Source organism: Neoarthrinium moseri, assembly GCF_022829205.1.
Source record: "Neoarthrinium moseri strain CBS 164.80 chromosome Unknown scaffold97_Wmoseri_CBS_16480, whole genome shotgun sequence".
Taxonomy (NCBI): Eukaryota; Fungi; Ascomycota; class Sordariomycetes; order Amphisphaeriales; family Apiosporaceae; genus Neoarthrinium; species Neoarthrinium moseri.
The window spans coordinates 29,800-42,371 of NW_026055211.1; the positions used below are offsets into that span (position 1 = coordinate 29,800).

Genomic DNA, 12,572 nt, shown 5'->3' on the forward strand with positions numbered 1-12,572 from the left:
TTAGAGTGGGAAGAAAAAACCACATCGCTAAGGGCTAATTTTTGAATCCTCCCTCTTGGCCGTCGCCCTCGGCGGAGCGATAGGTGCTTCAGTGTGGTAATACAAGGCAAAAGCACTTGAACTTGGCGCCTGGCAGGATTCCAACTCCTCCGCTCGCCCCTGCTGAATCCTATCTCGGAGAAGACTCTGCACCTGGTTTGGTACAAGGCTGGGCTGCGAGAACGATCGAAAATGATCTGGAACGGCTTTATGGTGTTCAATCTTGATGGAGCATGGGCAGCCAAACCAGCAGTCTTTCGTAGCTTTTCAGACTCTGGATCCTCCTCGACAGTGCATCCGGTAGGATCATACGAGAAGTGCATCCGGCTGTCGGTTGGGTAGTAATGGGGGGAGACAGCTACACACGCTGTGCGACACACGGCACAGGTGTACCACTACATTGGAATACGTTTTGAATGCTCGATATATTGGCTGTCGCTCGATTTGTACTAGCGCCACCGAACGCCGCTTTTATTCGGTCTCAAACAGGGGTGTGTCCCATTTTGTGCCTTTCGTGTGCAGGAATCGGTCTAACGGCCTATATGGTATCTTGCTACGGAGTAATTGCCAGTTCAAATCAATAGCCATTGATAGCAAGTGGTCTGCGGCATCCGCAACAAACGGGTCGAGATTAGCGTTGCATGCAGATGAGGTTTTGGACAGGTGCATCGACAGGACGTACTTCGCGTCAGTGCAACGACAAGTGGCGATGGTCCAGGACACATGCTGCGCAACTCAACGTCATTACATCTTCAACCCACGTCGAGACCCACTGCTGGAAGGCAGAAATCAACATGTCTCTCACAGCGCGTACATTCAAACAAGGCTTGATATATTAGGTACTGATAGAATTATAACAAGCAAAGGGGATCGAATGTTTCCGTCATCTTGCCCCTTCGATAGACCTACACGTTTAGTCACGGCCTTGTCGGGACTTCTCACCGACGTATTGTAAATTTGCACAGACAGCACAAACACCATGACAAAAGACGACATTGCAATCGTAGGTCTATCCTATAGATTTCCTGCAGAGGTCGAAGATGAGTTTCAATTCTGGGACATTCTTGAAAATCGTAGAAGCATGATGTCAGAATGGCCAAAACATCGCAGCAATGTCGGCGCCTTCTATGATGCGAATCTTAACCCAAGCAACAAAGTTAGTTATCAAACCAGGACAATCCTCAACGCAGCATTAACTAATATTACTGAAGCTTGGCTCTCGAGGCGCTCATTTTCTGAGTCAAGACCCGGCCATTTTCGATGCTCCGTTCTTTTCGATTACAAGGAACGAGGCCATCGCGATGGATCCTCAACAAAGATATGCGCTGGAGGCTTCATACCGAGCATTTGAAAATGGTCAGCGGTCTATCAAGTTGACTTATCGATTGACTAACCTTGTCCAAGCCGGCTTGCCCTTGGAGTCCCTAAGCGGATCACGCACTGCAGTATTCAGCTCCTCTATGTTAGACGACTATGCAAGATTATTCGCTAAGGATCCAGATGACATGCCGCGGATGGCTGTTACGGGGTGCGCGTCCTCAGCAGCTGCCAATAGACTAAGCTGGTATTTCGATCTGTTGGGACCTAGCGTACATGTCGACACTGCCTGCTCTAGCAGCCTCGTAGCGATTGACTTGGCATGCCAGTCTATACATAATAGCGGCGCAACTGCGGTATGGTGATTATGTCAATGCCACCTTTTATGTTGCTTATAGTGGCTCTAGGCTTTAGTGACCGGAACCAACTTGATTCTAGGACCAGAAAGCTCAATACTTCTTTCCAACCAAAACTTCCTCTCCCCAGATAGTCTCTGCTACAGCTTTGACTACCGCGCAAATGGCTATTCTCGGGGTGAAGGAGTCGTGGCAGTTGTTTTGAAGCCTGTATCAGCTGCTATATCGAACGGCGACATGATTCGCGCGGTTATCCGCTCTACAGGTTCCAACCAGGATGGACGAACTTCGCACCTGACGCAACCAAACGTGAACTCTCAAGAAGCACTAATTCGCGAAGTGTATCAAAAGGCTGGTCTTGGTTTGGAGCAAACGCGTTACGTCGAAGCCCACGGTACAGACATCGAAAGAGATAAATATCGTAGATAAGAAAGCGCTAATCGCTGTCGCAGGAACTGGGACACCGGTTGGCGATCCAGTTGAACTGGAGGCTATTGGAAGGGTATTTGGCCCAGTGCGTTCCGCAGTGGAACCCCTCTACGTGTTCGGACTCCAAATCTCAGTTTTGTGGGGTTCTGTACTAAACTCAATATAGGGGATCCATCAAGTCCAATATTGGCCATTTAGAGGCATGCAGTGGGTTGGCGAGTATTGTCAAATCGATAGCGATCTTGGAGAAAGGCGTCATTCCTCCGAACGCATTGTTTGAGAAATTTAACCCAAACATTATGTTAAGCGATCATAATACTCGGGTGTGCAAACAATACCAACTTTTGATATGAACAAATCTAACACCAATCCAGATACCAACTGGGAGGATCCCCTGGCCTCAAGATGGAGTTCGGCGTATTTCCGTCAACTCGTTCGGTTTCGGCGGTACGAATACTCATATAATCCTAGATGATGCTTGCAGCTATATGCAAATGCAGAAACTGAACGGCCATCATTGCACATCCTCTCCAGTCCTAACTGATGAAGCAAGTCACGCAATGACCCAGGCGGCAGGATTCATCCAAAATTCGCACGAAGACTATCACATCCCTTTGTCACCCACTGCAACAAATGAAACGTGTCTCAGGCTCGAAGAGAATCCCCAATCGGTTCGTACCACAGGTCTGTCGACAAACGGCGCGGGTCATCAATTCGAAGGCAGCCGGAGCGGAGCAGCATCGCTTAAGAGTACTGTAGATCCCGTATCTCTTACTCGGCTCCTTGTTTGGACAGCACCGAACAAGAAAGCACTTAAGAGAGTCACAGAGGGTTACAACATCTACCTTCAAAGTAAGCTAGTATCAAACCCCAAGATCATTGATGAGTTGGTATACACGTTGGCGAAACGCCGGAGTCACATGCCGTGGCGCACTTTCGCCGTTGTAGACGCCAGGAAATACAAGCAAGAGGATTGCCTATCTCCAGCCATCGCAGTTCGGGCCTCTAACGAAGCGGGACTGGCCTGGGTCTTCACGGGTCAGGGGGCTCAGTATGAAAGGATGGGCTACGAACTTCTCCAATATCAGACGTTCAGCAAAACAATCAAGAACATTGATAGTATTTACCAGAATCTCGGCTGCACATGGTCGATATTTGGTGAGTATGAGCGGCGGAAACGATAGTTCCTTACGGCCGTTTTGACAAGTCATTAGATGAAATCAAATGTGGAAAGAATATCGACAAACCTCAATACAGCCAGCCTCTATCCACAGCACTGCAGATTGCTTTGACCGATTTATTATTCAGCTTTGGCATTTGCCCTATGGCTGTCATTGGCCATTCCTCTGGAGAAATTGCAGCTGCGTTAGTGAAGCAAAAGTATGTTAATATCAAGAGCAAAGATAAACTAACATTCTATAGATATGCGGTGGGAAGCTTATCACTGAAATCAGCTTGCAAGGTATCATACTTCAGAGGCCAATTAGCGGGCAAACTCCAAGCTTTAGGTTTACGACGAGGAGCCATGCTATCAGCCAACTTGAGAGCGAGCCAGGTCCCAGATTATCTCTCCAAGTTCAAGCCGAGCATACAAGGTTCAGTACATGTCGCATGCATTAACAGTGCTTATAATTGCACGTTATCAGGAGATGAAGCAGCGATTAATATTGTCATGAAACAGCTGCACCGAGACGGTACATTTTGCCAAATCCTCAAGACCGGTGTCGCCTATCATTCGCCAGCCATGGAGGAGCTAACGCTAGACTATCTGCGGTTGATGGGTCCGTTGGAATCATGGATGCCGCGTAAGAACATCGACACCGTCATGATATCTTCTGTTACTGCGGAGGCCATTTCTGCCAGCTCACTAGTTGACCCTAATTACTGGGTTGAGAATATGGTCTCTCCTGTCAAATTTTCTGACGCTCTGAGCTGCCTTTTGTCAAAGCCAGCGTCACTACAGTCAGGTATCCGATTGGTCTCAGACATTGCTGAAATAGGACCACACTCTGCACTGCGCCGCCCAATTCAGGACAATCTGGATCAAACACGTCAGGTACAATATTCATCAGTTCTGTACAGGTTCAAGCCTGCACACGAAGCTTTGTTGGAATTCTTGGGGAACTTGTTTTGCCGGGGGCATCAAGTGTCGATTCCTATAGGATATGAACAAACTCCGCCCAAAGGTATTGCACCTCTGGTTGACTGTCCTCAGTATCCATTTGACCGCTCGGAAAGATATTGGGCTGAGTCTCGACTAAGCCGCGATTACCGGCTTCGAGAAGCGGGAGGCGAGTTGCTGGGTTGGCGTTTCCATGATTGGAACCCTCTAGAGCCTAGATGGAGAAACTTCTTGAGTACCGAGTCTTCTCCCTGGATTGGCGACCATGTGGTGGGTATCTTTTACATCTGCTGAACAATGGTGTCTGACTATGTATTAGGTATCCGGTGCTGTTGTTTTCCCGGGCGCTGGCATGATTTTGATGGCACTTGAAGCTGTCAACCAGATGTCTCATTCTGAGCGCATAGTCTCGGGGTTTTACATCAAAAGCGCCCACTTCTCTGAAGCAATAATGCTAAGCGAAAGTTCAACACAGAAAACAGAAACCATGGTTCATCTGATACCCACGATGAATCAATACGAAAAAGAAGCGCTCTGGTCTAATGTTAAGATATTCTCATTCTACAATGATCGGTGGCACAAATGCTTCCAAGCAATGATCCAGATCCAATACAATGATACAGCGCAACAAGTTGACAATGGCTTGGAAAGACGCCTGGCTAACTTGAAGATTTCTGACGAGATGAAGCTTGCATTACAAGACTGTACAAAACCTGTGGAGCGAGATGCCTTCTACAAATATTGTTCGGATCATGGTATTAACTATGGGAAATCATTCAGACTCCTGGACCAAATCAGATGGGACGGGCATGAGACGGCCGTCGCTGACGTCGATGTATCTGGAGATCACCATCATACTTCCAGCATAGTGCATCCAGTGATTCTTGACACAGCGTTTCAACTCATGATAGCACCTGGTTCGAAAGGCCTACTGGATCACACTGCCACGAATGTGCCATATCGCCTCTCTGATGCTTGGTTCTCTGCTTCTGGCTGGAAACCTCCTAACACAACGTCACTCCGCTACTTGACCAAAGTAGAGGATGAAGCTAGAGGTTTCCGAGGAGAAATCCAGGTTGTTTCTGATAACGGTTCGCCACTTTGTTTAATCAAAAAGCTGAGAATGAGAGTTGTGGCAGAAAGAAAGCCGGATCAGCATGCAGCGGATTGCCTTCTACACCGTGTTGAGTGGGCACCCGCCCTGGGGTTGCTCAACGAGCCAGGGTTGAAGTACGCTTGCGACGCACAAACTTACATGACAGACCAAACGGCAATGCAAAAATACCGCATCAATCTTGATTCGGTCCTCGACATGGTCATCCACCGGACTCATGCGCAGCTTTCTGAGCAGGATCGACAAAATGTGCCAGGCTTTCTGCAGGGATATCTAAGGTGGATAGACCACTATGTTCATCATACCCCTGCAGCAACAGCCTTGGAGAAACTTAGTGATGAATCACTAGAACTTCAGCTTCGAAATGTTGAGGAGTTAAGACCTGCCTGGAGGCTCATCCCTGTGGTTGCTCGCAATTTGATCTCCATTCTTCGTGGAGACATAGACCCTTTGCAGATTGCTTTCGACACAAAGCTAGCAGAGATATTTTACGCGGACTTCTTTGATATGATGTGCGACCACAGACTACGATCGCTTATGCACCTGATCTCACACGAAAATCCATGCTCGCGTTTTCTAGAGGTTGGTGCCGGCACAGGAGGCGTTACGTCTCGTCTCTTGTCGATCTTGAAGCAGTCAGAGAAGAGCTCAGGAGGCGTCCGATTTTCCCAATACACATATACCGACATTTCCCCTGTGTTCTTCGAAGATGCCCGAGTGAAGTTTTCGGAATTTGGGGATCGGATGATCTACAAGGCCTTCGATATCGATCAACCGGCCGGTGATCAAGGCATTGACACAGATGCGAAGTACGACATTATCATTGCTGGAAGTGTCTTGCATGCAACAAGAGATCTAACAGTTACAATTCAGAACCTCCGGCAGCTTCTTAGCCCCGGTGGCTATCTCATTATTCTTGAGATTACGAAGAATTTAGACATTGCTATGAACTTCACCTTTGGCGTGCTTCCCGGATGGTGGTCTTTCCGAGACGAGTGGAGAGTTCTCTCGCCGACGGTTGATGAGCCCATCTGGGATGAGCTACTGAAGCAGAATGGATTCTCTGGAATTGATGTTTCCATTAGAGATTTCGAAGATGAGAGTTGCCACTTAGCAAGTATTATGCTGTCAAAGGCGATAGAGCTGTGCTCAGACATATCCTCCAATGGGGAGGCCTTGCTCATTATTAATCCACAATCCACAGGGCAAGTTGACCTAGCAACCCATGTTCAACATCGGTTGCACAGTCTATACAACTACAAGGTAGATGTCACCTCAATCCAAAAGACAGCGGATCGCAATCTAGATGCGCATACCATTGTTATATGTCTGGTTGAGATCGAGGCGCCTTTATTGGCATGTCTTTCTGAGGAATCATTCCAGTCTGTCAACGATCTCGTCACACGCACGAAAAAGTTGCTTTGGATCACGTCAACAGACTTGTGCAGCCCGAATTACTCGTTCTATGGTTTCATTCAGGGATTCCTAAGAGCTATATCGACAGAGTCACCTGAGAAACATATCGTTCAGCTTGCCATCGAATCTAGCAGAGTCACCACGGAGGTCGCCACTGAATACATAATTCAGGTGTTCAAAGCCGCCTTCCACATGAATTGTTCAGAGTCTGAGTATATTGTTCGAGACGGCCTGATAGCGACTGGTAGACTGGTAGAAGATGTCTCTACAGATGAGCGGATGCGATCTCTCACCTACCCACGGGCAAGGACTGAGCCTTTGCATACCGGGCCACCAACAAAGCTCGTCGTCGGAGCTCGTGGTGATCTGGAAACTTTGCGATTTATCGAGGACGATGAGTTCCGGCTCGCGCTAGCTCCAAGTGAGATAGAAGTGGAACCGAAAGCATGGGGCTTGAGCTTCAGAGACTTGTTTTTTGCACTTGGCAGATTGAAAGGAGATGAGTGGGGGCTGGGATCTGACTGTGCTGGTATCGTGACACGTGTGGGCGCTTCCTGCAAGTCTACTATACAACCTGGAGATCGGGTATGTCTGGCCCATTTTGGTAGCATGCGCACCTTGTTACAGACACCGCCGACTCTGATCACCAAAATTCCCGACTCGATGTCATTCGAGGAGGCAGCCTCGATTCTGACGCCTGGTATTACGGCATACTACGCCTTGGTCAAGGTGGCTCGACTGCAGAAAAACGACAAGATTTTGATACATTCCGCCGCCGGCAGTACTGGGCAAATGGCGGTATGGATTGCCAAAATGATTGGTGTCGAAGTGTTCGCTACTGTCGGATTTGATGACAAGAAGCAGCTCCTAGTTGAGCAATTCGGCATCCCGGAAACGCATATACTTTACAGCCGAAACTCAACGTTCAAGCAGGGTATCATGCGGATGACTAACGGGTATGGCGTCGATGTAGTTCTGAACTCTTTATCGGGGGATGGACTGATAGCGTCATGGGAGTGCATTGCCCCGGGAGGACGATTCCTTGAAATTGGTAAAGCCGACATTGGAGCAAATTCGTCACTACCGATGGCTCAGTTTGCCAAAAACGTTACTTTTTCAGGTATTGACCTTGCTCAAATCGCCACGTCTAATAAGCAGCTACTGGCAAAGTTGCAGCAGGAAACGCTAGATCTCTTGACAAAAGGCGCTATACGTAGTCCTACCCCGCTGAACTTGTTCTCAGCATCGAATATAGAGGACGCATTCCGATTGATGCAGAGTGGACGGAATACAGGACGCATCATCGTTTCACCGCGACCTTCTGATGTGGTTCAGGTGAGGACACTTATTACTATTACATGACTCCTGCTAATCGATTCATCAGAAATACTCGGCCCAGAAGAGCAACTGGCGATTGAGCGAACACAGATCCTATCTTGTAGCTGGCGGATGGGGCGGTCTTGGCCGCGAAATCCTGAAGTGGCTGGTGGAGAAGGGCGCAATGTATCTAATTGTGCCTTCGAGATCTGGAGGTTCATCAAAGGAGGCCTCAGAGGTTATGACTGAACTCCTCGCTCGGGGTGTTACTATTGTGGCTCCAACATGCGATGCATCGTCAACTGAGTCTTTATCGAATGCCCTGAAAGAATGTAGCAAAATGCCTCCCATATCAGGATGCATCAATGCGGCAATGGTATTACAGGTTCGTTGCGTCTAGCACACACAGGTTACAAGAAATGTTCTAATCGACATATTAGGACGCCATTTTCAGCAACATGAAATTCGAGCAATGGAATCTCACAATCAGGTCGAAGGCTTATACGTCTTGGAATCTACATAAACTGCTGCCGCAATCACTCGACTTTTTTGTACAGCTATCATCACTTTCCGGCATCACAGGAGGTATCGCGCAGTCCAATTATGCCGCAGGCTGCACCTTTCAAGACGCACTGGCTCGCTATCGTACTTCTTGTGGCGCCAAAGCTGTATCATTGGACCTTGGATGGATGCAAGACATTGGCATCATCGCAGAGAATGAAGCTTATAAAAGGCAGCGTGAGAATGCCGCGGACATGCGACAGATCCAGACAGCCGAGTTCCTCTCAATACTCGACGTCTTTTGCAACCCAGGACTACCAGTGCTTCCGGTCGCTGAATGCCAGGTATTAATCGGTCTCATGGTAGGTACTCCGCCACCTCTAGTTCAATACCGTGTCTTGGCTGGGTGTCAAGGCCCCCCGACTTGACACCTATAACTTCATTCCTGATCACTTGTTGACTCTGTACACGATAGTTGCCGACACATCGACTTACTGAAGGACTTGCCCCTGTCCCGACGATGCAGAAGCCATTGTATGCAGGATTTTCACAATTCAAAAGCGGATCTCTCTTGCCCAATCAATCGGCGCCAGATCAAGAGAATTCAACCCTGTTGTTCAAACAGGCATCTAGCACCGAAGAGCGTATAACAGTTGTCATTGCGGCCCTAGCCACGAAACTAGGAAGGGCTTTGTCAATATCTACAGATGATGTGGACTCCAGCAAACCTCTTTCAAGTTATGGTGTCGACTCACTGATGGCGGTCGAGCTACGCAATTATATCGGCAAGACCTTCCAAGCCGAAGTTGCTGTGTTCGAAATTACGGGTGGCACAGCTATTCAGAGTATTGGTCGTTTGGTTGTAGATAGGAGTCTAGCCTAATTGGATTTGCAGGGCCACGTCCAAGACAGCGTTCGGAATTAGAGAAGAAGGATGAGAGTAGAAGGGAAAGAAAGGCCCCGGAAAGATCTGTGTATCTATGAACTTCGATTTGAATCGACTCCTCCACAGCAGTATGTGAGCATTGCAATGCATCGTGAACATTCCTATAGAATCGACTCAAGTAAGTTTGCCTAATTACCGTCAATTGAAATATAAGTTTTGATTGATAGTCTTCTTTGATTCATTAGAAACTCATGCAACGCACCGCAGGAATCTCGCTGTATGCTTCTATGTGATGATGGTAAGCATAAGAAAATAGGCTGGTAGCAGACCGAGGTAACCACGGCTTGGCCACCATTCACGAAAAGAAAGCAGGTTAGTATGGAGAGATTGGTGTCAGTGCCAGGTAGGTGACGTTAAATTCTTCAAGACAATAACACTTGATAAACCATCCTTCCGCACAAAGCCGAGAGCTTACGGCTTTGATAGTCAGAAATAGATTTATGAAAGAGCTGTAGTTAGGATGGTACAAGGGGACATTTGCCAGTCCAGAACGAGATACAACAATCAACAGCAGGCTGACTGCCAACGAATGCAGGCAACGCGAATTTCTGCCGCTTTGCCTGGCCAGGGCTGTCAATGATATGATTCAAGCTGCAACATCTCGCTTAGAGCCAGCAAAACTGTTTCACTTGCATGCAAATGGGCTGATGCAGCCAGCGAATCAGCCACACAATCAATGGTCCACTAACACTAACCCCTTAGAGTGTTTTTACACCGATTGAGCTGGAATATCCTATTTATTCTATATGACACGCTGGACTTGGCTTCAAAACATAACAATTGACGAAGTCTTGTTATGGCACATGTAACCCAACGATTATTGCCGTATGGTGAGTATTTAATGTACTTGAACTGCATTTCTTCATGTTAGCTAGGACCAATCACATATCGTGAACCGACAATGGATAAAGCCTTATTAAAGTGCAGTTTAAGAACCCTCAGATAGCAACCCAGGCAAAATGACGATTTCATATTGCGCTTGAAGCATACCAGACGGGTTGCGCATAGTAGGCGTAAGCTGACATGCAAGTCTGAAGTGGTCTAAATTGGCTATACTTGTGGTCAGCCACACCAGGAAGTAATTGTAGAATCGTAACACTCGAGGTATACTATACGTGCCGCGCATAATATTGGCTTACATGTAACACCTGGTTGCTGTTAATCGCCATCTGATTGGCCTAGATGATCACTGTTTCTGTTACCAATGTACGCAGTGAGCATGGAAAGATCTCACACGCTAAGGTTCAACATGTTACGTGACTTGCGACATATTTTATCCCCGTTCTGGGATGTCGCTCGTTATTGGCTAACGTGGATGAAGAATCTAGACCATAGATCTACCGACGTAGAAGTAGGTATTTTGAGTTGGCTCATCGTCATGTCTCTCGTGTCGAGAAGTTGTCAAGACGTCTATAAAAGGCCACTCGTCATCACTTTCAAGTTCTCATCCATCTCTTCCTCCATCACACCATCAATCTATCAATTACGACGTCATTATCACATCTTAGCCAATATGCTTATCTCCCAGATCCTCCTCGGCCTTGTGGCCACTGTCTCTGCCATCGACATCCGCCTCTACACCAACGGGAACAATTGCGGCGGTGCCAACTTCTTTTGCCAGAACGCCAACCCCGACTTCTGTTGCAGTGGTGTCGACATCAACGTCTACCCCAGCGTCGGCTTCCACGCCATCCCGACGGACTGGGTTCTCCAATGCCATGGCCATGCTAATGGCAGGTGCAACGACCTTAGACAGGTTCTGACTGCCCGTAACACACAAGATGTGTGTCTCACATCCGGCCCATTCTCGGGCGGCGGCTACGGCTTCACCTCCAGGAAGCGCCTCGATGGTGCGACCGAGGCCTGCGCCACCACTGAAGGCTGTACCAAGCACGTGAAGCCGGACATGTTGGAGCTAGAAGATGGCACCTTATACCGCATTGCCGGCATTGATGATGCTAGTCTAACCGAACTGGTATGTATACATACGAATGAATCCCGAACTCGTTTGAAGTCTATGTACTGACACTTTGATTTTCTCGTAGTAAGCCAAAAGCCCCTCAACATGAAAACAATTTTCATTTCCTACGGATATTTCACCCCCCTTTCATGACCTTCTTTACTAACTCTCTGGTTAATTGTAGTGCAACGATCGTGGGTAATGGTGGGAATGCTACCGATATCCCGGCCAGCTACGATGTATACAAGGTTGTTCAGTAGAGAGAGTAGCCAGCAGTCCGGGTCGTGCGAGGATTTCATACTTCTAGTAGTGGAGGTCCCCAAATGGCAAGTCACTCGCATCCCTGGGTGTACCATATTCTACCTAGCCCCCCCCCCCCCGGCACACTATTTGTCTTCTTCCGTTGAACCTTCCTTACTGTTGTCGGTCTCCGGATCCCGCTTTAGATAGACACTCAATAGCCAGCTAGTCATTTCAACAATGTACTCTCTGCCTATTCATGACTACTTCACAGCTAAATCTATTTCACTGGTGTACTATATTGTAGCTCTTGTTATGAATGAATGAAGCGTTGGATATAATGCATTTAAGGTAGCTAGTTCGCCACCGTTTTAGGATAACAGGAGCCCCGTGCTTGCCGAAACCGGGCCCAGAACAGCGCTTTCTCTTTCAGATATTCTCTGTAAGAAAGACCTGCTTGATCTGTGCACATAATTTATAGGCGGCATATTCCAGATGTGCGAATTCGTTTCAACATGCAATAGTCCCGGGATATGAAAGGCAGTGCTTGTAGCATGGTGCTAGGATGGCTTCAGCCTATGAAGTCAAACAGAAAGGTTCGTGGCCTCCGTACAGCTAGCTCGCAGCGATCAAATCGATTGGATAGCTTTTGTCCCAAATGCATTGCTTCTTGCCTTGCAAATCCAAGAGATTCGTTGCTTAATTAAAATCTGTATGCGGGGAGGTGGTGAGCTACCTATAAGAATTAAACCCCGGCTGACGCTAAGCCACAGCCGCCACAAGCTCTACGCCGCCCCGTAAGTTTTCCCTATTCG

The 12,572-nt window shown here is 47.8% G+C and overlaps 2 protein-coding genes across 2 annotated transcripts; both read left to right on the top strand.

The window, feature by feature from the left end:
• Nucleotides 1-1,018: 1,018 nt before the first annotated feature.
• Nucleotides 1,019-9,494, top strand: JN550_012880 (uncharacterized protein; the record flags this gene model as incomplete). The annotated part of the gene is made up of 12 exons (XM_049311404.1): nucleotides 1,019-1,195; nucleotides 1,251-1,395; nucleotides 1,444-1,712; nucleotides 1,764-2,106; nucleotides 2,165-2,214; nucleotides 2,516-3,299; nucleotides 3,356-3,506; nucleotides 3,564-4,533; nucleotides 4,583-8,128; nucleotides 8,178-8,495; nucleotides 8,551-8,973; nucleotides 9,087-9,494. 12 exons carry the CDS (start codon nucleotides 1,019-1,021, stop codon nucleotides 9,492-9,494), a joined length of 7,584 nt encoding a protein of 2,527 aa, XP_049165141.1.
• Nucleotides 9,495-11,070: 1,576 nt separating this feature from the next.
• Nucleotides 11,071-11,605, top strand: JN550_012881 (uncharacterized protein; the record flags this gene model as incomplete). Its single annotated transcript, XM_049311405.1, has 2 exons — nucleotides 11,071-11,532; nucleotides 11,603-11,605. 2 exons carry the CDS (start codon nucleotides 11,071-11,073, stop codon nucleotides 11,603-11,605), a joined length of 465 nt encoding a protein of 154 aa, XP_049165142.1.
• Between the last annotated feature and the right edge of the window lie 967 nt (nucleotides 11,606-12,572).